The sequence below is a fragment of the Anser brachyrhynchus genome, assembly GCF_964034855.1.
Source record: "Anser brachyrhynchus genome assembly, chromosome: 16".
Classification (NCBI taxonomy): domain Eukaryota; kingdom Metazoa; phylum Chordata; class Aves; order Anseriformes; family Anatidae; genus Anser; species Anser brachyrhynchus.
Genome location: NC_137734.1, coordinates 4,998,622 through 5,025,356, shown reverse-complemented (window position 1 = coordinate 5,025,356; position 26,735 = coordinate 4,998,622). Strand labels below are relative to the sequence as shown.

The following is a 26,735-nucleotide window of genomic DNA, read 5'->3' as shown; positions in this document are numbered from 1 at the left end:
CTCTGAGCTTAACCTTTTTTTCTTTCATTACTTTAAGTCTCTCCAGCTGAGTTTTGTCTCTTTTGAAATTTTGGCTCTAGGTCTATCTTTTCCCCATTCCTAATACTTCACCATTCCCAGGCACAATTTCTTCTCTTAAATCTAAGTCTGAGTCAGAGTTTTATGATATGTGCTTTGAAAGCAAAGCCGATGAAGAGGTTGCTCTGCCTTTAGCCATTTGTTTCCATTCCTCCCTGTAGCTCATCATCCTGCACTCAGCTTCTTGTCCTTCATTTTGCCCACTGAATGGCTTCTGAGGCAATGTTGTGACATGTAGCACTGAAATAACCCAAGTTAAGAATATCCTCTAAAAAATAAGTGAAATTATAAACATTAAAGGGAACTTTCAGTGGTTCTTGGAGGTAGCATCTTATTTAAGTTTGCTTATATTATATATGTTATACACATGAACATGCTAAGAAGCTATATTAAGCTTGGTATTAAGAGGTGATAAATTATACTTGATTAATTTATTGCTCTCACGTACACGGAAATATTTTGTCCACCTCCAACCCCTTGTGTCTGCTAGAAACCCTGCACTATTTTGAAATTATAAAGAAACCCTGAAGTAACAGAGTGTGATTTCTGTAGTTTTTGGAGGGCTGAAAAGGACTTGATTCATAGTAGACTTCATCATGCAATTTCCTTCAGCATGGTTTTGTCATGGTGGCAACTGCCCAATACAACTTGAGCCATGTGACTGGAACACTTTTCCTCACTCCCCTTGGGTGTTAGAAGCAAACAAATCTCAGCTGAGAGTGGGTAAAAGGTTTCCAGTTTCACTTCGGCATTTTTCTGTTCTGTGGTTTTGACCTGAACACTTATCAGGCTCTTGTTGTAGAGAGAGTGGAGTGCAAAGCTGTTTGGAGAAAGAAAGCTACTAACCTGGGGAAATAAAAATGGTTTCCTTAATGAATGGGCATTATCTCAAATCTGATTAAGCACATAAGGTATGAAAATCCCAAAGGCCCTTGTGGTGAACCGAATTAGATTGCTGTTGGATTTGTAGCGGTCAGTTCACCTTACCATTGCAGTTTCCTTTTTCTGTTTCTAATCTCTGAAAGCGATATCTGTGAGAGGTAACTTTGCAATGGTATGACATTTTTCATCCTTTTTTGCACTTTTCACTGAGGCAGCTGGGAAGGAACTGAATGGTGAAAACGCTGTAACTGAAGTAGATGAATGACTGCTCTGATTTAGTTAACAGTTCCTAGTGTGAGCTGGGAAAATTTGTTCATTGTTTCCAAGAAGTGAAAATTATGACATAGAAAATTTGAAAATTATGGAATTTTCCACGGAAACTGAAACTTGAAATCCTATTATTATCTTCTTCTTCTGTTTATTGAATCACTTTCATTTGATATATATTTTTTACTTCTCATGGAGATATGCCAAGATCAGTTCTGAATCTGTTACTGCAGAGGCCTGTGGCAGATCTTCAGTTGGTATAATCAGTAATAGATCAACTGATTTATAAGAGCTGTAACAATTTATTATAACACTGGTTGTTAATCTGCCCTGGAAAACTTACTCGTGAAAACACTTAGTTCTTTGTGGTAAGAAAAACAGCTTTGTGGTTAGAATACCGGACTAAGGAAAGGATCTGTTCTACATCCAGTTCCTCAAACCTTTGGAAAAGTCATTAAAATCTGTGCCTCAGTATGTCTGGTGAAGTTTGACTACCCTTTTTTCTTTCTCTTTCTTTCTTTCTTTTTTTTTAATATATATTTAGATTACAATTTCTTCAGAGACAGACACTCACTAAAAATAATGTATATATAATGTATATATTTGCCTTTTTTTTCTGGTTGACTGGTTTTGTTTTTGTTACAGCTTTTATCTTGGAGTTCTTATAAGGCTACAAAAAAACCTGCTTGCCACTCTTACAAGAATAATTTTTGAAACCTAAGAGGCAAGTCACAGAAAAATTTTTCTCTTGGCATGGCTGCAGAGCCCATGCCTGGAGATAAGCTTGAGCCTTATACAAATAGAGACTGTTCTGCTGTCAGTAGTGATCACACAATAATCATGTTATGACAGAGATCTAAAACAAGAATGAAGATGTCAGAGGTACCTAGCAGCAAATGTAAATTTAATCTTAAGATAAAAGCCTATCAAATGTACCCAAGTGGTTTATTGCCACAGATGCTAATTAGAAAAAAGTATATTACGCACACAGCCATTTGTTCCAAATGGCTCTTCAGGGAGGGGGTTAAGGAGGAGTTTCTCCTGTGTGGCTTGTTCTTGTTTACAGAGGTTGTTAATATTTGCCTAACCATCTCAGTGAATAAAATGGACTTAAGTATGACTGGAAACTTCTGTTTTCAATGAAAAGAAACTCTTGCAGCATGTCAGGAGCTGAAATTCTCATGGGAGTTGTAAATTATGGACGAGCATCAATAATAGGAGACCAAGTAAGTCCAGCATTCAGGTACTTAATTTCTAGAAAAGGGACTATATAAAAAATCAGTTTATTAGGTAAACTGGAAACCCTAAAATGGACAGTCCAAAAAGCAAGATGCCTAAAAGCTTTCTTTAAATTGTTAAAAATACACTCCGTTTAAAAACCAGGTGAAATACGTGCCCATAACTCAAGATAAAGCTGTCCTAAAATACCATGACTGGTTAAACGAAAAGTTAAGACGATACTGTAAGAAAAAGGCTGGTATTTAAGATATAAAGTTTACCTGAATGAGGGGAACCACCTTTCAGACTATGCATCTTTCTCATTTTCCCTGTTGTCACTGTCAAACAGAGTGGGTTCCAGCCCAGGATGTGCTGGGAAGATGATTAACTTTGTCAGGGAGCCTTAGCTTATCAAAAGCCAAAGGAACAACACAAAGATCTGTATACTGGTAATGTTACAGTGTCCAACAAAAAGAAATAAATTGTTAATTCCCCAATAAAAGGACCAACTATAAATGTTAGCAGACCGAAAGCCCAAGGGGAGGCTCTGCACGTCAGCTGAGAACAGCCCAACGTTAGTCACTGGGACAAGCATGCAGGGCAGTACAGTTTATACAGCTCCCCGCCACATGTTTATGATTTCAGCTGCTTATATTACAGATTTGCCTTCCCACAAGATCTCTCTGGCTTGCCAAGAAGCCTTTTTGGAAGCCACACAGCTCGGGGAAGGATGTTGCTAGAGACGACTGCCCCATCGCTATTCCCTGCTCTAACCAGTCGGTCACTGCTAAGCCACGCAGGTCAGGGGAGTGTTACTGCTGGCGTTTCCTACGATCAGAAGGTGCTGCAAAGTCAGCAGCAGGTTCACAACATCCTTTCTGCCTTTTATGCAATGCAAAACCACTAATCCCTGACAAAGAAGTTCGGGGTACCTCATGCCACAGCAGCTCCTGGGAGCACCTCTTTGCTTTTGCCCTGAGCCTCCAGTTGTGTTCTCCTACTCTGTGCCACTCAGCTCCTAACAGGGCAGAGCGGAGGAGTTCCTCCTCTCCCCTCTATGAGACAGACAGATGTGGTGCTTTCACTTATTGTCAAGGCTGTCCGTAATGTACCTGCTCTTCTGTATCCAGATTTCCAGGGAAGCTGTGCAAACAGATGCCTTAGTCCGGTATATACATACAGCTGTGAAATTATCCCACGGGCACAATTAGGACAATTATGCATGTAAGATTGATAATGAGAAAACAAAAATATCTAATTCAATGTGAATTTGCTATTATGCAGGAAGTAGAACTGTATGAACTCATAAATAGTGCACGTAGATCTCCCTTGCTGGATGACACAGGATCACTGCTGTGAAATTTCTGCAAACCTTTGAAACCTCTGCAACATTGGGCATCAGCAGGCAAGCATAAAATGAGATGATGAGAGAAGGAGACAGGTAGCTGTGACAAAAATAGAAGACTGGCCATTATGCTAGAAAGTTGAACATAATCTGCAAGTACAGAAAAACTGACAATGTGACCTGCCATCATTTAGACGGTTTATCACACTCTCTTCTCCAGCCATACTGCCTTCAGACATTTCTGTTTTAACAGATTATCTGACCTTTAAAAATACAAGTGTGAAGAGAGTTGCTAATATCGGGGAGCTTCACTTTGGTCATCTCTGCTTCTAGCTACCTCTTCAAATGTTTAATAGCTGCTTCATTCCTCTTGGCTTCTCTGAAGTGGGAATTTTAATTTATTTATGCTGATGAGGAACTTCTTGATATCCTCTTCCCTTCTTGTCACCATTACAGAGAAGAGGGCAATGATTTTTAAAGGAAACTTTTTTATCTAGAACATGCAAAATTAAAAAGATACTGGAAAATGCAGTGTAATTCAGGCCCACAGAACTCTAGAGACCTAGTTAAAGAATACCTGTTAGTGGAATTAATTTTTCATGCTCCACATACACAAAGGAATACATTTCAGGGAATAAATAGGACTGCAGTATAAAACCAGACAATTTTAAAAATAATCTAATGAAATGGTAGAAACTTGACCTACTGAGAGTACTGATTGGTTTAAATATCCCATGATCTGTTAACTGTGCAACAAATGCTCAGCTCCACCAGTTGCTCAGTGGCAGAAGAGGAAATACCACGTGTGACTAATCTGAGAGTTACTTGTAATATTTAATGCAGCCAGCCCCATCAACTATTTATTATTTAACCTATTTATTTATAACTTTGCCACTAAGTGTTACTTTAAAACTAAGACCAAGGACAGAATTTGAACACAAACCATGGGTCGCTGTCATTCCATCTTCCCTTGAGACTGCTTGCGCCAGCTTTCTCCAGCTTTTGTGCACCGAAATCCTTCAGATTTACTTCCCTGGTTCTTCCCTGTTCTTCAATTCTTTCTTCAGAAAGTGCACCCTTTTCCCCAGAAAATCTTGAGATTCTCTTAGAAGTCATGTAACTTAAACCATGGATTATTGAGCCTTTATGACTCACTTTACAAAGCTCTTCTCAATAACCATGTGGGTCAGAAAATTAATTAATTTCTATTGTCTATTTCAAATATCTATTAATATCAATGTCCTCGAGAAGAAATAAACTCTGTCACTCACAGAGAACTGACCTATCAGACTGCAATGTTATTTTTGCAACACTGAATTTTTCTCTAAAGGTAGATCTCAGTGTATTTTAAGATTGTCAAGGCATGATCACCAAGCACCAAACTACCTTGGCGGTACTTATCTCAGAGCTTTGGAAGATGAACAAATACATTGAACCATCAGAAACTTTAAGAATGCACATTTCTGATTTTCACTTTTAGAGAGGAATCCTTGAAAATTTGGTCCACATGCACCTTAAAGGTTCAAAACCCGGAGAGCCAGGGAGATCCCAGAATTTCCTATCTCTCCCTTGCCCTTCTTCCACTGGAGGGAAAAAAAGTGAAAGGCCAGGGAGGGGACAGAATGTAATTTCCAAGTCAGTGTTAGAACTCAAACACCTGGCAACAATAACACAGGCAAAGAACCCTTTCTTTCCCTATGCTAGCAAGCCAGAAATCTTCTCCCTTATTTTTAGTGCCAAAGAAATAGGTCTAGGCCAATTTGTGTGGCACAGTACCCTTGAAGACTGCAAGTGCAATGTTACACCTGCACTGCCACTGGACGTCAGCTACAAACAGCTGCACAAAGTAGAGAAAAACAGCAGGATTTTCTAAGCCCTCCCATTCCCCCAGGTAATGACAACTTTTCCCAATTTTTCTCATTCCTCTCAGGGTAAGATGGAAGATAGGTAATAATTCCCTTTCAATACAGCGTTTAACAATCATGGGGAAGGAGATAAATGCTATATTCCAGAGAGATTAGTACTGTGAAACCCAATTATAATGAATAAAATGAGACAGCAAGTGCAACAGTTTGCAAATACAGAGAAGCCTTGAGCTGTGTGAATAACTGATATTTTACTACGCTGGCAGTTCTGAAAAGTACTTAAAAATTTCAGTTTGAAAGAAACTTTCAGCATTTCATACTTTGATAAATTGAAGGAAGATGAAAAAAACAGTTTCAAAATAAAAACACAAATCAGAGATTTTGGGGGGTGGAAGGGGGGCGTACTCTTCAACTCAAATGCAACACTGAAAAAATTTCTCCAGAATATTTTTCCAGCTCTAGTTTTTGCATTCTCCACTGGCTTCAATGAATTGATGACATAAGTAAAAAGCCTTGGATCTGCAGAGCTGTCAACTATTCTAATTTTATCCTGAGTATCACATTTGGAATTTAGGATTATAAAATTCTGGCATTAGGTTAGGAAGTTGCAAAGAATCTTCAGAATTTATTTTAAAAGCTGAATATTTTTTAATCCTCTATTTTGAAGGCAAAATAGAATGCAAATTCAATCCATCAATTGCGTGGCTTTGGATCTCTGACTCATGATTTTAAATACTTTGAGGTGAAAAAAATGGGTTTGGCCTTCCTTAGAATAGATGTATGCTGTGGACATGCCCTTCTGTTACTATTAAGGCAGGAATCTATGCCAAAAGACACACCATATTATTTTCTTCCAAGCATACAATAGCATGGAACTTAACAAGTGCCATTGTAAATGGCAGTTGCTGTTATTTGCATATGTATCAAGATGCAAACATTTATCTGTCATTCTATAACTCCTACAGCACAGTTTGATGCTTTACCCACTGGAATAATTTTTCTCAGAACAGTTCATTATTCAGTAAAATTCATAATAGGAGGCAACAAATTCCTGAATAAAATTTAGATTTTAGGGACAATCTGCAAATGAGGGGCTAGTAAATGAATTGCAGTACAGCTGCATTCTGGTCTATGTAGTTCTGGCTTTTCTGTCAGTTGAGAAAGAAATCGGACTGAAAAGCAACCCTAGAAGCAACCCTTCCCCCTACGCAGACAGTCAGAGTCCTTTCTGAGAGAAATTTGCATTCCTTAACTGTACACAAATGAACATTGCTGAAGCTTCAAAAATAGAGGTTGGAAGATGCTTGTGAAGTTCTCTCAATGAAATATTGAACAGGGGGTCTAAAAATGAACACTGGTTATCTGAAGTGAATGCCATAGAAAGAAAACTAGTATTATTGTAGAAGAGAAAGGAACTGTTTACTTTTTATGTTTCTGCTCATTAAAAGTGTGATTAAATGGAAGGAGGCGAGATGAGATAGACCATGTGTCATGTCTTTCCACTGAAGACAGCCAGGCAGTGTCACATCTGACTTCAAAATAAATTCCCCTGTAGCTATGTGTGCTAGTAGGGCTTGATTTTGTTCAATATCATGCTAGAAATTATTACTTTGCCGTGTTTGTGTGAAGTAATTACTGGTGCCACTCCATCTGTGCCTTATAACCCTCATTAGCCTCTGCTCTCATTTTCTACAAGGATTAATCTATTTTGAGAAAAATCACGGCAAGAAATTATGCTTGTATAGCAAGGTCTCATTCTGCAAATTGTAAGAACTGTGAAGATGTCCTTCTGTTTGCACTGAATCTAAGGCCACAATGTCAAAGAGAGACGATTAAATGAGTCTGCAAAAAGATGTACATTGGCAGTCCTTGGTTTGCTTGTGTAACTGAGCTGTTACACGTACATAGTCAGAACTAGCCACGAATACAGCCACCATATGATTCGTATGTACAGCTGCGGCAGCTATATATCAGATCAGATCTAAAAATGCACATACTTCATGTACAGCTGCACACCACATTCATTAAAAATATTCTTCTGTGACTGTCAGGGCAGTCATTCTACGTGCAATTCCAGTTTTTTTAAAGGGCACATTATCCACATGTGCACCTTCAGCTTGCACTCACTCCAGACAGTGCTGTCCTGGCAGCTCTTGCATTCATTCATGCTCCTTGCAAGATCAGATGCATCACACCACCGAGCATCTCAGGAACTTCCCGGGCCTATTTCTGCAGTTAGCGTTTGCTTGGCTGCAGGGTTTAGCTCAACAAACTAAAAGGCAGAGTGCTGGACCAATATTCAGACATGAAGGTCCTGTTTCCAGCACTGGCTTGAACTAAGAGAGGTCACAATATATGTTGTGCTTCAGCTTTCCTCCTCTAGAAAGCACTTGGCACTTACAAAAAATATGTAAGATGTGGTTGTTAAAGTTACATAACCATTGGCAAACAACATACTAATACATGATACTAAGCTATTTCATGTGGGTTTTGTATCACTTAAACACCACAGAGCATCCAGGTTAGTTTGCAGAGCAAAATGCTGAAAACTACCTTCCTGAAAAGTCTGTCTGTCCCAAGTAAGTGGCTTTGCAGTTGCCGTGCTACAATTTATTTGCTGAGTGCCAAAGTGCGTAGCAGAGAAACAGAGTTGTAGGTTTTTGTTTGTTTGTTTTCTTAAACAGTCTAAACGTAAGTTAAACTTGCCTTTAGGTAGGCTTAGCACACCCTGCAGCCGCCCGGGAACATTTTCAACAAATAAGAAAGTTTGTGATTTGAAGCAGGAACATTTGATTTCTTTCAGCTGGCTTGGCCAGTTTTGGCTTAGGAGATGCTCAACTGTCAAAGCTTTACACTTATAACGTTGACTAAATACTAAGAAGTACTACCCTTCTCCCCTTGCCCTTCTGCCAAGTCCAGCAGGGAAAAAAGAAAATGTTGAATTTGGCTTTGCTGAATTTAGATAGTGATAGTGGTCATGCCACTCTAAAATCAAGCCCCAAATGCACTCTCACTCCGACCTACATGAGAATATAGAATATCCACCAAATTTGGTGAGGGTGGAACACACATGCATTTGCAGTGCATAAGCAAAAAGTCCAAAGCCAAAACCAAAGAAAAACAAACACAAGGAAAAGGCTGGTCTATTTTGCTCTGAAAATGGAGCATCACCCTTTTGCAGCTGCACAGCATAGGCTACGTCCCCTGAAAATACTCTGCTTGCTGTTCACGCAGCACGTGGCTGCTGTTGAAGGTTGAGGTCACTGAGCAGAAGTGATCTGTACAGAGACTAGAGCCACCATGCGATGTCTCGTTTTGCTTCTCACCACCAGGCCTCTGGGCCAGGGCAGCAGGCAGAGACATCCCGTTAGTTTCACGTCACCTTCTGGCACAGGTGGGCTGTCATCGAAGGAGAGGCTGATGGTAACACCAGATCTGTGCATGACTGTTTTGACCAGCAGTACAGGTTTCATCCAGATCAAGCATGGGCAAATGATCATATTTCTGTCAAATCAGCCAGAGCTGTGATGTAGCGTGTATGCCAGCTCTGTGCTTTTATGCCAGATTGATGCCAACTGGGAAGACAGACAATGCTCGGTACGGCGTGAAGCCCAAGTGGCACAGGCAAACGGTACCAGATCCAGCAAAAGGCTTGTTGGAACGAAGCTGACTGATCAATATTTTTTGAACACATTGGAGATAGCAGAATGAATTTTTACTCGATCTGCACATCATATTACTGGGACTGGAAAGTTTTGATCTGACGCTAAATGCCCTAAAACTGGATTTATTGGATACCAGCCCAAGACTTTATGAACCAAGGCATACTTGTTCATGTCTATCTTCTAAGGGCTTGTCTATCTTGTGGGAAAGATGCTGTGTTAGGGTACCTGAGCTGTTGTGTCTACTTCAACGCCATGGAAATACATCTCTCCTTCCATCTAGCACACTATTACTTGGCAGTGCTTCTTAGCTCCCCGGGTTAGAGCCCGTGGCTGTACAAATGCCGCAGCGATGCTTAAGCACCCTGCCTCGCTTGGGTTACTCGGAGATCTCCAGCACAATGCCTCTCTGTATGTTTTACAAACATCTCTTGTTTCCATTTCCTTATTAAACAGAACAAAGAATGAAATCATAAGATGTTTTATTTTCAGCTTAAGCATTCTGTTCTGGTTTTGGTGGTTTTACTGTGAATTGCATATTATGGGTGACATACCCATGTGTTTTCGCAAGCATGATCTCTCTGAGTGGTCCCTGATGGAAATGCACAAGACACGTAACTCCAGGGCACACTGTGAGAGCAGCACCCAGGCCACAAGGTTAGCATGTGAACAAAATCACTGAGCGCCAGCACGTGTCAAAGAAGGCGAGTCTAATGGGGCAGGGCTTGAGCTCTTCAGGATAAAATGCCCTCTTTAAACTCCCGGGGAAGCATTCTGTTTGTTGATTTATTGTGCCAGGAAATCTTAGTCCTATGCCCACATGAAATGTCATCGCAGCCAGTATCAATATCATTCCTCCGCAGGGAGATCATGGGGACAGCCTAGCACCTGCTCTGCTAATCAGGGGCCGGTTAGGTCTTTAGGGTCAGGCTTCATCACCCAGCAGTGTGGGGAAGGCACGCTGCTTCACTAGCCATGCCTCCTTCTCTGCATAAACAAAGATCTACATTTTTTGGAGCTGTCAGTCCAGTCTCTTAAACTTGCTGCCCTCAGCACTAAGAGACAAGCTGGGTGGGCTTGTGTGGGGAAAAGGATGGGCTGTGCGGGGAAAGGATGCCTTGGTGATCATTCTGCCTTATTTCCAAATAAACATGTTTTGTTAAACTTGAGGCACTATCTGACCTCATCATCCAAAGGCTATACCAATAGCCAGGTGTCAGAATCATATTTTCTTTTTTTTGTTCTTTGAAGCTTTTCCCCCGCTTTAAATAGAAGAATTAATTTTTCCACAGAGAAAGGCTCTTCTATTAATAGCACTAGGAGATCATTTCAGCACTTGAAAGGAAAAAATTACTTGAGCTTTTTGTGTGTTTTTTTAAATACTTTAAAAATTATTGCAAGTTACTTCGTTGTGCAGGCAAGAATGCCCGCCTTCAGAGTTTTAATTACTGGGAAAAAAAATAATCTCTAAGTTCAAAAAATAATAGTGAATGAGACAATGTGAAATGGCTGAAAATAAACATCTTCAAACGGTCTGGCCCTATGTGTCAGTTCTCTCTCATGCTTTGATAATCTCATCTCAGTTGCTGAAACAGACTTATACAGATTGCATAGGATGCTTGCAGGTGATTGAAAGGACTTCTGCTTATCTGCTGCAGTGAACTGCCAATAATAGGTGATATTCTGAAGGGCACCCTCAACCCATGTCCTCCCTATAAGGCATAATGGAGAAAATTTGTCCAGTTACACTTCTGCGATCTCACACTCCCAAGATCTCTCCTCATCCATTTAAGAAAATGAGAGGAAAACAAGCCTTAGGCTTCTCTGCCTTTTCCAAATAAACTTTGTTATCCTCTTATGTAAAACACTAAGAGAGTAGTCCAAGTGGCAAAGAGCTTTATACACAGCTTCACTTAAAAGCAAAAACATAAAACATGTTTTGTTCTGCAGTCACAGAAATTTCAGTCATTTATTGTAATGAATGGGCGATGTCGAAAGAACATATGGTATTTTTAGCTCTGCTTCATTACCCAATGTGGTAAACCAATCCTGAATACTTGTAATGTCTAAAAGCTTTCTCTGAGAAGAAAGGTTCTTCCTGCATAGTCTTGATTAAAGTCAGGCTTGTTATTGTCCAGAGGATCAGCAACTGTACTGGGCAGAAAGAGAAGGCTGTGTGCAGGGCAAGCAGTCAGACTTGTATGAACGGTGAAGTGGTAGCAAAAAAAGAGTTGTTTGTAAAAGCAGAATCGATATAGAGAAGAGGAAAGGTAGCCCAGGGAGAAAGGGAATAGTCTTTGATGGGGAAGTGTAATTTCAGAGTGACAAACTGCATCTGACCTTACGTTCAGGTATTTAGGACTGAAGCTCTATATTAGGGACAGATAAACTCAAGCTACCATGATTAAAACAGGGCATAATAGGCATAAGGCATAATACATGCCTATAAATGCAGTAGAGTGCATAGGCACATTTGATACCAATTTCCCTTGTTACCGTGTTTCACCACATTTTTGTTTTTACTGTTCTGTTTTCTGTATGACTCCATTTGACCTGCCAATGAATTTGGCTTATGCCTGTGTAAGCTGACCTTTCTTTTTTCTTTATTACTGCACTAAATCCTTGACTTGGTTTGATATGATCTGTTCAGTCTAGTCACAATCCAAATTACGGGATCTGGCTTATTCTCAATGAAGTGAAGGAATTTCAGAGTGAAGAATGGATTTCTGTCCTGAACATCCCCTGCTATTTCTAAATACAGAACCATAGGTAGCTCCAAACAGATTTAGTTTGGATGTAACTCACACTGTACAGGAAGGAGTGGGCATGGAATAGCACAGATCAGCCTGGCAAAGCACTGAACACCTTTCCAGTTCTTATAAGAGCCTGTGGATTTTAGAGTTTCTTGGAACATCCCAGGATCAAATCCAAATTGTGCCTAGACAAGTGAAATTCAATACCATCATTACACAAAACTATCCACAAAGTCAACAGCAGTCTGCAGCCTGTGCAAATACCAAAGAGCTACGGCATACATTTCAAGACAGTGATACGGAAATCTTTAAACATCTTAGTTTTCATTACACTCACAAGTAATCAGTTTTTGGAGCTAAGACATTGGCACTTCCTCTATTAGCACCCATGTAGGTTTCTGGCACAAAGAAGCTTCCAGGAGATTTTTGTGGATTTTTAGCGGTATGCCCCAAAAGACTCACAGAGTTCCTCGGGAGGAAGCAGATATTATAATACTGAGGGGGGGCATCTCTGTTTCCAGCTCTCCATGACTCATGGGAGCAGCTGAGAACACAGTTAAAATATGAAAGCTGAAAAGAAACTGAGTAGTTATTCCATTTCTCTTCCTCTTAGAAGAACTAAAAAATACATAAATTTAGGTCAGACAGGGTAAAAATATTCCATGTTGTTTTTCCTTCCATGATATTTGGGCTTTGTGAAACTTGTAAGAACAGGCCCATGATATGGTTGAAGAGAACAAGGCTCTTATTTACTTTTTAAATAAAAAACTCATGTTAAAACAGAAATTCAGGTTTTTTCAGAGATCTGGTCCATTTCAAAAAAAAAAAAAAAAGAAGAAGAAGAGAAGGGGAAAGAGGCCAAGTATTCTTGCTGATGAAAGGCAAATCTTATAGAAATATTCATTAGATGATCCCTCCTCAAAAACATGACCCAAATGAAAATCAAGAGCTGTTAGGAGACCAAAGAACTGCCTAGAACTGTTATTCTTAAAACAAACAAACAAAAAATCAAAACAAAACAAAACAAAAAAAAAACCTTGTCTGTACAAAGAAGAGCAACAGAGCTTCCTTCCATGCTTTTAATTTTGGCAGTCAATTTTTGTTCTTTTGCACAGTCACTAACAGCAAAATAGAATTGTAAGCGTGTGCTCCCGGGACACATCTCAGTATCACAGAATCCCACCAGGATTTTGTTGTTTTTATTTTTTGCTTTACACCATGATATTGTACACGAAGTCTGTAAGTCTGGGACTAGACAAGTCTCACCCGCTCAGACAAAATGTTCAGAACAGGATTTTGATCAGTAACTTCGGTATGTATGAGAAACATGGCTCCACATCCCCCACACCAGCCCCTACCACTATGCTCCCTTGGCAAAGCCATGGCAAAATCTATTAGTAGGGAAATCTTGTGCAACTCCGAGTTACTGCAGCCTCCCTGTCTCATCTGCAGGCTGATCTACAGTGAGCAGGACGGTGCCTGATGCATTAGCCACATGGTGACACTTTTGGAGACACATGGTGACCTTCCAGGCACGAAAAGGTAGATGTGGGAATCCTTTACAAACGCTGCTATCTAACAGGCTTTAAGATATCAAAAAGTCAGTTCTTAGCAGCTACTATTTATATCTTAACTCAGTATTATCTGTATCTACTTTGTGTGCTACCTCTTGCTCTTCTGTTTATTCCAGTTTAAGGTAGTTCTTTCCAAAATGGTGTCAACACTGTAGCCTTTAAACATCACAACTGTACATGCTATTGCCTAATTTTCCAAACAGTAACCATCTGCAAACAGATCGTAGAAGTTTATTTTGTGGCATTTGCAGTTTCTGTGTACCATTAATTTAAAAGCCGGTGACTTTCAGTACCAACTCACAGGAATTTGCATGAGTGTTTGAGGACTTTGAAGCTCATAATTTAGTAAGAGAAATAATGAATGTTACCCTTCCTCTGGAAAGAAAATATGAGAATTCTTAGTTCATCTCTGGAAGGATGGTTGTTTACTTTGTTTGGCATTTTTGCTTTTAATAATAACCTTGTTTCCTTTGCACTTCATAAGGAAAAAGCTCGTTCTCTGTCAAGTTAAAGGGTCGCAATATTACATTACCTAACAAATGCCATTCTTTTTGCAAACCAGAGGATGCTGAGTCCTCAGCACCAGCTCTTCACAAACCACTTCTAACGGACTGCACTGCTTGCTAGTGTGGACCCAGCCAATACAGCACAGGAGCAATGTTTGCTCTGTGTTTGCACATACATGTGTGTCTTTCCAACAACACGACGGATGAGAGGGTTTGTAGTACCCTGCTCCCTTCTGGCTACTGAGTACTGAGTATAATTGCCTCTTTGGAAAATACCAGCAGACAGTAGAAGAACTGGACCTTTAGAACAATGCTCCCCTCAAAGCATTCCCCACACAGATGTCTCATGCTTACAGAACGTTACGTACAGGAGAACCAAGCCTTCTCTAGAATGGGTTTAACCATTCATTCGGGTGATACGGCCTCCTAAGGAGGGTTTCATTGCAATTTACAACCCAACCAAATGCAGAAACTAACTGTTGGCAGCTTTATAACAGTTTTACAGGGAGCCAAATTAGATGCAGAATCTTTAGATGAAAGTTGAATTCAGTCATTATACTTGTTTTCTATACTACCTTCCTCTGTGGCTGGTCTGTGTTTTGTCACATTTTTGTCTATGCATTTCTTCTTCCAAATCTCTATCCTATTCTGTACAACAGGCCTAGAGTCGCATCAGAGACTGTTGACTAATGCACATTTTTTTGCCAAAGGTTGTGAGGAAAGTGAAAGTGCAAAGCAGCAGAAGTGATAAAGGAAAAAAAAAAAAGGCAGCTGCTCTTACATTTCACAAAGCAGAAGGAATGTGTCCTACCTGCACTAGTGACATTAAACAGTCAGAGCACCATCAGAGATCTGTGCTGCATTCAAGAAAGGAAACTATGCATTTAATTATGAGGGCATGAAAGTGCGTAGTGCGTGAGGATTTGGTTAGTTCTCTAATGTACAAGTTTGGGGTGGATATAAAAGTGACAGCTGGTTGTATATCTGGCAGGTACAGAATCCCATAGACAGAAGAAACTCTAAACAGGTTGATTCTGGGGCATGAATCCCAGAAAAAAAAGCAACACATTGTTACCTTTCAGCATGTATGGTGCTATTACACCGATGACTTCTCATGGTGTAACATCTCCCTCTAAACATAACTTCTATCAGGGAAAAGCGACAGTGAAATGAATTGGACAGTGCCTCTTGGAGACAGCAAAGAGTATGTTTCAGCTTGCACACTCCCCGAGGAAGCTACTAAAAACATCCTTTCAACAAGCTTACAGCCAGAATACAGCTAATTAAACAACTGTAGGTGATGCAACACTGGTCCTGTAGAGGAGACAACAGCCTTACTATGTTGAGTTTAGGGCAAAGCCTAATGCAAGTCATTCCTACACTGCCTGGGCTTGGGCTCCCATCATCCTGCAGAACAGTACCTCTCCAAGAGGCTTGGGGAAAAACCCCAGCCCTGGGAATTGCCAGCACCTGTGGTACAAAACCCTCTGCAGATGCAGGATGGATGGGCAAGGCTCGGTGTGCAGCCTGGCTCCTGGCCCTCTGCTGGGACGGTGCTCATTTGACTTTATTTGAAAGGATTTTTTGTAAGTCTCAGGAGATGCTCTTCTGTTGCTGCCTGAGCAAGTTCTCACTGGGTGGTGTGAAGCATGCAAATGCCAAGCTTCTCCTCTCCAAAGGCGATGTACAGGCTCAGGTAACCGAGTTAATTGTGATTATACAACAATCCTTCATTAGGCTCATTTTCTAACTGTTATTTAATTCTTCCTTATCCAGGTAAAGCACGTTGTGGGTTCCTTTACACAAACACTGAAAAAACTTATTTTGTTAATGAACTGCTAATGTCACACTGTGTGTTGTAAATGATGGGAAGTGCTGCTGGGACTCGACACAATGATCCATAAGCCTGAAAGGCTCCTGATTAATTCTTTGCACCTTGGCTCATACAGCAGTAATGCTGTTAGGTGATATGTCAGCTTCCTGAAGGAACATATTCTGGAAGAAATCACAAATCTCAAGCATATAAAGTGTATTTTTATCTAAGAGATGTAGCTGGAGTTGCCACTTCCCTGCTCTCTTTCCTTTGATAAGCATAATCTGTCTCCCATTCATTTCAGCTAAACCTGGTTCTGAAATCCAAATAGTTTGAAGGGAAGCACAGCATGACAGAATGGAAATAAACTTCCTTGGCAAGCACAGCCCCCTCCTACCACCCACAAATTATGTTTTTTTTTCCTCTCCTTCAATTAAAGAAAAATGTTAAATCATAATTTAACATACTAAAGAGCAGTGGAAATCAGAGAACAAGGATGCATGGCAAACATTTGAGTTTGAAGTGAAAATGGAAGCTCAGGCTCAGGAGCCCACATGAAAGGTGGAAAGGAAAAAACAGTAACTTACGTTTTCATGTGGGTAAGTGTAAAAACCTAATCAGGATTCACACTCCTTGGCTAAAAGAAAGGTGATACAGCCCAAGAAAAGCCTGTACTCTGTGGAGGCTGAACCCAGAGCTGTTTTGGGTAGGGTGCCCATAAAGGACTCCACTCCCTTCTGCCACTTCTCTTAGTGTTTTCACCCTGCCTTCAAGTATCTCCATCAGTCTGAAGTCTGCACAAATTTTGTATGTCAGATTTTCCCAAAGGTAACTCAGTGAATGACAAACTTATGTGGCTGAACCTGGCCCACTATCCAGCTGCCTCCTTTCAGGATTAAACTATTGGGGGAGGTGAAATCATGAGCATGTGATTCTGTAACTGATAACAATTCTGAGACCAGAGAGAGGAATTTAAGCCAAAGCTATTTGCACTGTTGACCACACATAAACTAGAAATCTGGCCAGGTAAATGTCTGAACTTGCACCTCAGTCCTGTAATTTTCCCTACTTTGTTTTAATATTTTTCTGGTGCCACAAATACGCTGCGTTACAGCAGCAATCTGTATCATGTCAGCAGCTGTACATCCAGAACGAGCTTATGACTGCATTCAATGCTGTACAACAGGTACCTTGCCTTCTCTAAATAAACAAACCATCACGAACTAGTTTGTCTGTTTAACAAACTATTCAGTATAAATGTTTTCCAAAACAAAGCAAAACAACATTGAAACATTCACAGCTCTAAATACAACTGAAATCCTTCAAAAATTAAATAAATTTCAGGTTCATCAAAAGCTTTTTTCTCATTTCTAAGTCTGATTTCTAATTTCTAATAGTCATTCAAAATCGGAAAAATCAAGACTCTGTATGTTCAAAAAACTGAAATAGAAACTTTCGAACTGGAACATTCCACTGCAGTTTTCTTTCAAAGAGAGTTCACAAAGAGAGCGTGTCTGCAGAAATGCAGGTGACAGAAAACATTTTTAGCACAAGGAAGAGCTCCATCACAGGAAACATCTAACGAGTGCAATAAAAAGGCTCGTCAGTCTGAATTCTGCTTCTCTGGAACATAACAGAAGTATTCAAAGGCTCTAGACACAAACAATTTGCCCCTGTACTGGAGACTCAATCGTTGTGCTCAGTTCTTCCTGCTTTTAAGATGCTGAACTAAGGAAAAGGGACTTATTCCTGCTGCTAATTCTCTCCCAAAGCTCAGGATAGTCCCTACTTTAAAACCAAGACAATCTCTCTGCCTTCTTCCACCCACAGGTTTCTCTCACTAGATAAGAAGCGTTCTCTGCACAGAGCACCTTTGTAGAGAAGTGCTGTTTCTTGGCTAACATCACAAATGTCTGGGTTGCATGGTTCAGGACTGACCAGTAGTAGATGTGAACCCTTTAAAAGCTCAGCTCTCCCCATGACATCCTGCTTAGCATCCTTTATAAAGGGGGACACGAATTCTAGGCAGCACTGGAGTTAGCAGTGGCAAAGGCATGTCTATCACGGATGCTGAAAAGGTCATTTTGATTCCACTCACCGTCTCTACCCTCTGGAGGGGACCAAAGGGAGCCTCTTTTGCCTTTTTTTAACTTTGTATCTGGTTGCAAAGATGGATGCAGTAACGATAAAGGGGGGAACATGCAGAGCTGCATCACAAACCAACACATCAGAAAACAGAGCACGCCTGCCTTACAAATTTGCCTGCAGCTCCTCTCTGCTGTGTTATTTTTAAACTGCCTGCAGGTTGCAGATTTTTCAGTGGCCCTTCTCCTAGAAGTGCACACAGGGGATTTAGGAAGGCACAGCTTCCATTACCATGAATAGAAGTTAACAAATTCCCAGCACATTAAAATTCAGCATCCTTCGTCTTCCCATAAACTTCTTGTTGCAATTTGTGTATTCACAAAAGGGCCTTCCAGGTCCCTCCCAGTCCCTCTGCAGGGCAAGGTCAGCATACCCCAGCTCTGCATTCCTGATGTGCCCAGCTGCCGCACAGCAGTCTGCAGAGAACAGCCCGCAGTTGCTGTAATCAGCAGCCCAGGCATCATTTGACAGTCTCTTTGGCTTACCAAAAAAAAAAAAAAAAAGACAAGAAGTTACTCAACTGACTGAACCCAATGTTCAGGTTCACCCCAGCACCATCATCTCAGCACCAAGAACGTCTACTGTACAAAGGAAGGCTGTGTGCAGGTCTGGGGCACTCTCCCAGCACACATCCTGGTCCCAGACTTCACTGAATTCCTAGTAACATTGCTCCAGTTCTGCAGGAGTCTGGATGGGACAGAGCCAGGACTTGATATCAGTAAACGGGAGAGTTCCTATGTGCAGGAACACTGCATGATCCACACACAATTCCTATAAAGAGAGTAACGGAAGAGCAGTATTATTATGCTACCCCACCATTTTAAAGAAGAAAGCAATAGAGCATGTTTCAGAAGTGCTGATCAACCACAGCTGCTACTGAAGTAGACAGAAGCTGCAGGTGCTCAGACTCTGAGGGGTCAGGCGCTGAAGCCAAACATGACAAATATTATGGTTTCTTTCCTTCTTCTGTCTTGCCTGCTTATTCTGCAGCCCAGAGCAGCACTGCAGAGCACTACCCATCGGGTCAGAACCTCTCCCCTTGTTTGATGCGCTTTCTCAGACATCAGACCACTCACACTCCCGGCCAATGTCAGGAGCTGTAGGAATCACCCCAGCTGGCACCATGAGGAACGCTTGCCCAGCCTCATCAGGCAGGCGTGTGATAGATGAAGAGTTTGTTTTGGATGCGGAGCTCCAGCACAGGAGCCTTTGCCCTCTGCAGGGTACACCAGGGACTCGCAAGTAATTTCAATAGAAAAAGCCAACAAGCGCCAGTCAGAGCTAATGCTCTGGCCCAACAGGGCTGAACTGTGTCCTTGGGGGACAGCATGGGATGGACTGGTTTATCTCAGCACTAAGGGCCAAGCCGAGCCTGGCCTCCCTGCACTGGGCTGGTGTGCTGGGGGTTAAGCTTGTGCTGACTCAGCCCTGCGTAAGGACCGTCCCTCATCCTTACACGTTACGCAGCTAGTTAAGCTGTTGCTCGTTTCTCCCTGCTGATTTGGAGAGTCCCAACTTGGCTCTTGGCTGTTTATATTTCACAGACATCCTCCATGTAATTGCATGGCCTGGCCCCAGGCTATCAGGCTCTGGGAGAAATAACCGCATTATTCCACAGAACAGTTAGCATAATTAAAATATCGACTGCAGATTAAAAAATGTGCTGAATACTTCACAGAGTGGTTGGAGGGTTGGCAAGTCTTGGCAGCTTGCTGGCTGCAGGAGCTGGCTGGTATTTAGATGCGCTTGCTCCTTCAGCATTCCCTGCTGTACGTGGGAACTGCTTTTTGTGCTGTCAACTCCTCATCTCCCAAGCAGCCAACCCACACCCAGGAAGAAAGGAACCGACTAGAAATGAGGAGCTCCAAGGGCTTTCTTGTGATTCTTATTGCCAGTGAGACCATTTCCTTGTTATTTATGACTTCAGGACATCTGTCTTACTGTGTCTCTATCTATTTTTATTTGTGTCCATCTCTCCAAATGTACAGTGTAGGAACTGCATATGGTGAGAACGTACCAGGTGATAAACCCATTTGCTTAAGAACTGTCTGTACCATCTGAGAAAGCATTAATAAATTTTAAAAGCCAATGAAAACCTCCACCGGAACATTTGTTTTAGCTACTATCTTCTCTTTGGTGATTGATGTGTATTTCATCTGTGACCCGTCTAAGGTATAAATCTTTACATTTCCAGAGCCAAGAGGACAGAAGGGGATGGAAGAAGCCCCATTTGCAAAGCTGGCAGAAAGCACAGAAGCATTGACCACTGCAGGGCATTTAGGGAATTCTTAGTGCCTTTGCAGTATCTCCCCCTTCTCTTTCCCAGGGAAATATGTGGGATAACAGACATTGCTAGGGACATGCAGATTTGGGTTTGAATGGCTTCTTGGTTCCATCTAAATCCCCTCCTATCTGGCAAAAATGGTAAGGTGATCTCATGCTACATGTGGATGATACCTAAAACACTTTGCAGACACCTACATCCTGAATGAAATGCAGCAGGATCAGCAACTTGGCAAGGTACTGCTCTAAGTCAGATTCTTCTTTAACCTTCACTTACATGCTTGAGAAATTCCGGCGACGAGAGGAAGTGCTCAAGCAGCAGTGCAGCCTCACAGGCAGACAGGGACGGTGGAGCTCAGGCTGTCCTACGCCACTGAAAAAAACTTCCAGGGCCAAGGCTCTAATTTACAGTCTGATCTACAGCTCTTCTGAGAGGAGCTAATTTTATGAACATTTCCATTCCCACTCAAGGGATGTCACAAGCAATGGCCAATGTTATTTTCTGAGGCTTCTATTACAGCTTTAAAGTAATCATAATAGCAAATTAATAGCAGATCTTCTCTGCCATTTTCCATTCTCATTGCCATCTCCATAATCAAGAGCAGCTCTACTTCTTCAAAACTTATTTCTGTGATACTTCTTAGTTTTGAATATACAATTAGGGAAGAAGCATGATATCTTGGCACTCTAACTGTACTCTGTAGGCTACTGCCCTCCCCCTGTGCTAGTTTCTGTTCTCAACTTCTTAATATTGACCTCCAGACTGCTAACCATAAATAGCACCTTGGGTAGACAAGATTATTTCAAAAACTAAAATAGATTTTTCTGTACATTTAAAAGCTATTCTAAACTAAACCCAAGATAAACTCTATGAATTTAGAGAATCTTTTGTCTCATTCTGCTAAACTGAAAGAGAAATTCACTGAGCATGTACAGTGGGAGAGGAAAAAAAAAGTTTCAGCTTTTCTCTGTTCTGGTAGTTCACATGGCCAGGTTTTCAGTTTGCCTCCACTGAATGATTCATCTCTCTTACCAGTATTTTCAAAATTAAATGGAAGAGGAGGAATGTGTTCATTCCCCTGCTGTGTTTAATAATCTCCCCCAAATTGTTTCCTGTTTACTAAGAAATCCCCACCTCCATGCTGTGATTTAAGCATTTTTGCCCTGTTGACTTAAAAACAAAGCCTAGAAGATGCTGTATAGTTTTTACCTTGCAGTCATAAAGCAATTTATGATACATGTTTCAGAGAGAAATTACTTGGAAACGTGCACGTGTTCATAGCTCCACATTGCTTATTTTGACTGATTGTAGGAAAAAATACAAATTGTCATTCAGTTTTTATTCGTGTACCATGTCTGATCACTTATCACAGCTGCTTTCACCAGTCACTGTACTGGTGCTCAAATACAAACCTCAATAAAGCCACCAGTAACACCACCGATTGAACTGGGCTTCTTTCTTTCATGGTACTGGCCAGCACACAATTGTGAATAGTCAGTGTATATTGTTTCACACAAGATTTGTCTATAAGCAAAGCTTTGAGTGTATTTTCAAGACAAAATATTAAAAATACCTAAATTGCTTTTCCAGCTGAAGTATTAGCTGTGAATTCCTGTGGCTTGGCAGGACAAAAGGGAAAGAATTTTCCCCTTAGCTTCCTCAAGGAATACATTTGCACAATAGTTGTAGGATTTTATTTACATAGCACATATCAAACAAACTGTTCTTATAGAACAGCATTAGCTCACACATGTCAGTGTGTTCTGTGCTAGCTTATGTGAAGAGAGTTCATTTAACAGGCAGAAATATCCTGTGCCCTGAGAACAGAAATGGAAGCTGGGAATTCAGAGGGGACCTGAGCTTTCTCACGCTCTCAGCTTTTCATAAAGGTCTAAACTTTTCTAAATGAACATTACATTTATATGATTAACTGGAGTTTGCGTGGGCCTAATTTGCAGATGTGTTAAATTTCTACTGCTCCTACTAAAACTCTCAGGAGCACCCAGCTCTCCGTGTTCCAAAAGGCTGTAATGAGCAGTTACACAGCCCTTGGGAGGGAGAGCAACACCGCTCCCTTGGTGAGTCCCAGGCATGGTTAAAGTCAGGGAAGAGAAGGAATAAAGAACAGGGTGTACAAATTAAGCACATCTCCCTCTCTGTGGGCCTGGATAATAGCCTAGAGAGATCGCTGAGGGACAGCAGCAGTGGAGGTACTCAAGTACTTGGTATCCAGAGGGGTGCTGTGTAAGGCTGCAACCAGGAGGAAGCACCGGGCTGGCACAGCAAGGCTAAGTGCCTCTGGCTGGCATCCCTCAGCCTGGCCACTGGCTCCAGCAATACAGTGACAAAGTCTTACGCTGCTTACCTTGGTGACTAGACCAAATACGTGTTAGCTGAGGAGCCTCCATTCACCTGCCTTTTTTTTTTTTTTTTTTAAGTCCATGCTGAAGCAATCTGTCTAACTGCTGGCTTTCCTCTCTTTTCCCTTCTCAGATGAGATGGAGCAGTCCCCTGCAATGCGTTCTGACTACTTGGTCTCAGGGATTAGAACTCCGCCAGTAAGGAGAAACAGCAAACTGGCAACACTGGGCAGGATCTTCAAACCGTGGAAGTGGAGGAAAAAGAAGAATGAGAAATTAAAGCAGACCTCTGCAGGTACGATGAGAATGACAGTCTGAAGCTGCAGTAAAGCAAAGCTTAGCTTGGGTGAAATTTCCTTACATAGGAAGCACTAATGATTACCTGACCTAAACCTAATTCAGAAATTCCAGCATGTTAGAAACTAATGGCAGTTAAGGCTAGAAAAAGCCCATATAGGCTGACTTCCTATATAACACAATATAATACATCTAAAAGAAAAGGTCAAAATAAGAGAGTGAAGCACAAGCCTCAATACAGACTGCTTTTCATGGGCTGTCCCTTCTCCATTCTACATTTATGTCTGCAAGTATCATCACCCCTTTTATTTGGGATGAAGATTATTTAGGTCACAATAACATTATGAAAAGTGACAGGAGGGAGCTACAGCATGTGAAGTTCCTTCCCTCAAGCAGCTGTCTCTGCAGCGGAGGAGCCGAGCACACAGCACTGCGCACTCTCGCTGGTCTTCAGGGATGTCCCAGGAGATCAGTAAGGAGATAAACTCGTGCTAAGACAGAGTGATGTGATTCCCTCCACTTGCCCGATACCCTGAGGAGTGTCACGGTGAGGGACATCACCTCCTGAGGCAGCTCTAACATCTTGCATCAAACAGCACAAGGGCTGTCATACCCCTGTTATTCTGTACTCAGTGTGATCAGGCAGCAGGTTAAATCATAAATCTCAGCTCTACATATGGGTGATTTTACTATTTTAACAAAAGAAAGGGGACAAAACAGGCTGACCAGTCCATGCACCCCCAGAATTTCCTGCAGTTCTTTCCAAGCACGTAGTAGTTGAGACCAGAGGGAATTTCCTCATTATAGCTCTCATTGAGATATACAAATATTCTGTTGTTAACTGGTGCTGTGTCATGCTACTACTTCTTGCAGTGCTGGAGAAGAAGATGACAGCACGACAAGGTCGGGATGAACTCATTAAGAAAGGCCTTCTGGAGATGATGGAACAGGGTAAGGAAAAACTTTTTTTCTTTATTAATCAAATCTTTTTCGGTACAATCGGAAATGGAAGTATTCAAAAGAAGAAAACTAACAATCGAACAAATAAAAGGAAGATCTTAAATCCAAGCACATTAAAGAAAAACTGCTTAATATCAAATTCTTCTGATTCCTCTCTGATGTAATCAGTCCATACAGATTAAGTTTTGATGGTTTATCACCTTGAATGCAACTCCAGCTTCACTGGATTTTTACATGGTGTGAATGTGAGCTGGTACGTATGCAATTCCTCTAAACCTAGCTAAATCTGACTGCCAAGAATGTCAGCTTAAACTGGTGTAAATATAAACTTAAACATACAGATGCATTCAGCATGGAAGCTAACGTGTACAGCCCATGAATCCAAATCTCATTAAATGGTACTAATCTGACGTTAACAGCTGTCTTTCCGGTAAAAAGAAAAGTTTGCGTCAAAGCGTATTGCCATCCCGTGTGCTTGTTATTCGCGTGGAAAAGTGAAGCATTTGGTAGTGGCATTTTAAAGTTTTCCTGAGTACAAATCAGGTTCAGCAGAAGTCACTGAATGAAAGATGATGAAGTGTCAGAAACACGCACAAAGGTCTGTGGTTCTGTATAGCCCTGCTCCAAAGTCCTGGCAGATGCTCAAGGGACACAGAGATCTGAGTGACCACTCTGCAAGATCAAGCAAGCTCCCAACATTATGGACAGCATCCCAATTGCCACTTCCACCTAAACAGAGATTAAAAAAATCCTTCTTTACTTTGAAAACTCTATAGCAGAAAGCACTGTCATGAAGACTGGCCTTTTAAGTTTGACCAATCTGGTAGATAGAAATGATGTTCTTTGAAACTAATAATTGAGTTTCTTTGTATAAAACGAACACCGTGCCTATAAATAGGCTGTGGGACAATACTCAGTGATGCTATGCTGGAGTGTAACTGTGCAACTGGAGTCAGAAAAAAAGCATTTTAAACAGGATTTCTTTTTCGTTGCAGTAAAGATCTTATTTTATTGGATATATTTTAATATGAGTTTTATGTTCAAGCTACAAAATCTATCAAACCATCAGCTTATTCTAAACTGGAAGGTTTTAGAAGGTTCATTTTTAATTCCTGTCCATTGAGCTCTTTCTGTCTCTCATTCTAGACAATTAGTTGTCCTGTCAGCACATCAGCACTACCCAATAGGAAAATATACCCCGTATCTGCTAAGGGCATGGAATTTCCCCATAATCTATGAATTTGAAAGCATGGGTGTGTGAGCATTATGAAACAGCAGTAAAATAAAACTTCTACAGAGCACCTTAAACTGTAATAATAATAGTGAGTTGATAAACCTTTTGTATGCATAAAGAACTGGTGGGGAGGAACACAGAGGACGCTAAGTTGCAAGATCATTTTAACAAAATAAAAATAGTTAAAATAAAAGAAACAATGATAAGCTGCATTTTCACAAAGGCAGCTGCAAACAGACTCTCCAGCTTCCTCTGCCTACCTGTCTCCAGTGAAACTGCACAGAGCTCCTGTGAACATCACACCAATTTACAGTACCACCCCGTGCCCAGAAAGGAAAGCATGGCTAACAGTCAGTTGAAGGACATTGCAGCTGCCTGCAATTTATTTTTCTTCACACGAAGCGTTGTGAATCTCCAGGGTTATTTTATTGTATTATCAGTAGAAGCAGCTTATTAACTGGTATCAAAAATTGACCCAAATAATTCTCAGTAAATGATTAGTGCCCTACTTGGACGGAGCTGAAGTGGCAGCAGTTTCACAGTTAAGTCCTCATTTATGCGGTAAGTTGCAGCTGTCAAAGCAGCAATACTATGCTAAAAAGACTACAGTAAATCCTTAAATCCCTCTATTTCATCAGGCTCTACTCCACTTCCAGAGCCCTGGCTCCTGCTCCCTTTCATTAACAGTCCAAACCGGGACGAAGCTCTAGTCTGAGAAACGTGCAGACCTGCTGCATGCGTTCACAACGGCTGTGCCCTGCTCCAGCTTCACAGTGCAAGGTCTGTCAAGCAGCATTTTGAGCTGGGCTGAGTGGCTCAGAGCGAACCATGAAGCTCGCAGAGAATCTGCCTCAATCTGGGAGCAGCCCAGGGTGAAATTGCACCGTCCGTGCTTTGGTGATGAGTCATCCTAACAGGTTATGTCACCCCTTCTCCTCGCACAACCCCAAAACGCAGCTGCCCAGACATGCTGCGCAGACCAAGGTGCGCAGCCGGGCCCCTTCTGCCCCCCTCTCTGCTCACACAAACACCGAGCTGCCCCTTCAAATCTCCTGGATGTGAAATATGGCTTCACTCGGTTATAGGCTGCAGGGTCTGGCACACAGTGAGATTCAATCCCAAATAAATCCCAGCCCTGCTTCTTCTGATTACTTTGCAATTCCCAGGACTATCTGCTGCTTTCCTTACCAGGGGATCTGAGGTCTGTGCTTTCTCCCACTCCCAGCCTCTCTCTAAAATCAAGCTGGGAACCACTGCCAATCAAAGCAGCACGTCCACTTTGATCTAAGCACAAGTTGCTCCCTTTTGACCGAGACCATCACTGCTGTGAGTGTCAGACGTTCCTCAACAGAGGGCTGTCTTCTGCTTGTCATTACTTCATTAGTCACTGCACTTCCATGGCCGGGATCCGAAGGAGCTCTTGTCTCTGTCTGCAGCTCTATTGTGGCACAGCTGTCAGCAGCTTGCCTGTCTGAAGGATGCGAGGAACGTG

At 41.5% G+C, this 26,735-nt stretch overlaps 1 protein-coding gene across 7 annotated transcripts in view; it reads left to right on the top strand.

Moving 5' to 3' along the window:
- The window catches only part of PHACTR3 (phosphatase and actin regulator 3), a 112,675-nt gene that overhangs the window by 34,096 nt on the left and 51,844 nt on the right, over positions 1 to 26,735 (top strand). For 6 of the 7 annotated variants that reach the window (XM_080558148.1, XM_080558147.1, XM_080558145.1 and 3 more), the window contains 2 exons: positions 22,886 to 23,047; positions 23,923 to 24,000. In XM_080558148.1, the coding sequence (XP_080414274.1) occupies positions 22,886 to 23,047; positions 23,923 to 24,000 (240 nt within the window). Of the gene's footprint in view, positions 1 to 451; positions 16,340 to 22,885; positions 23,048 to 23,922; positions 24,001 to 26,735 lie in introns of those variants that run through there. The other variant, XM_080558149.1, reaches the window with a different exon arrangement.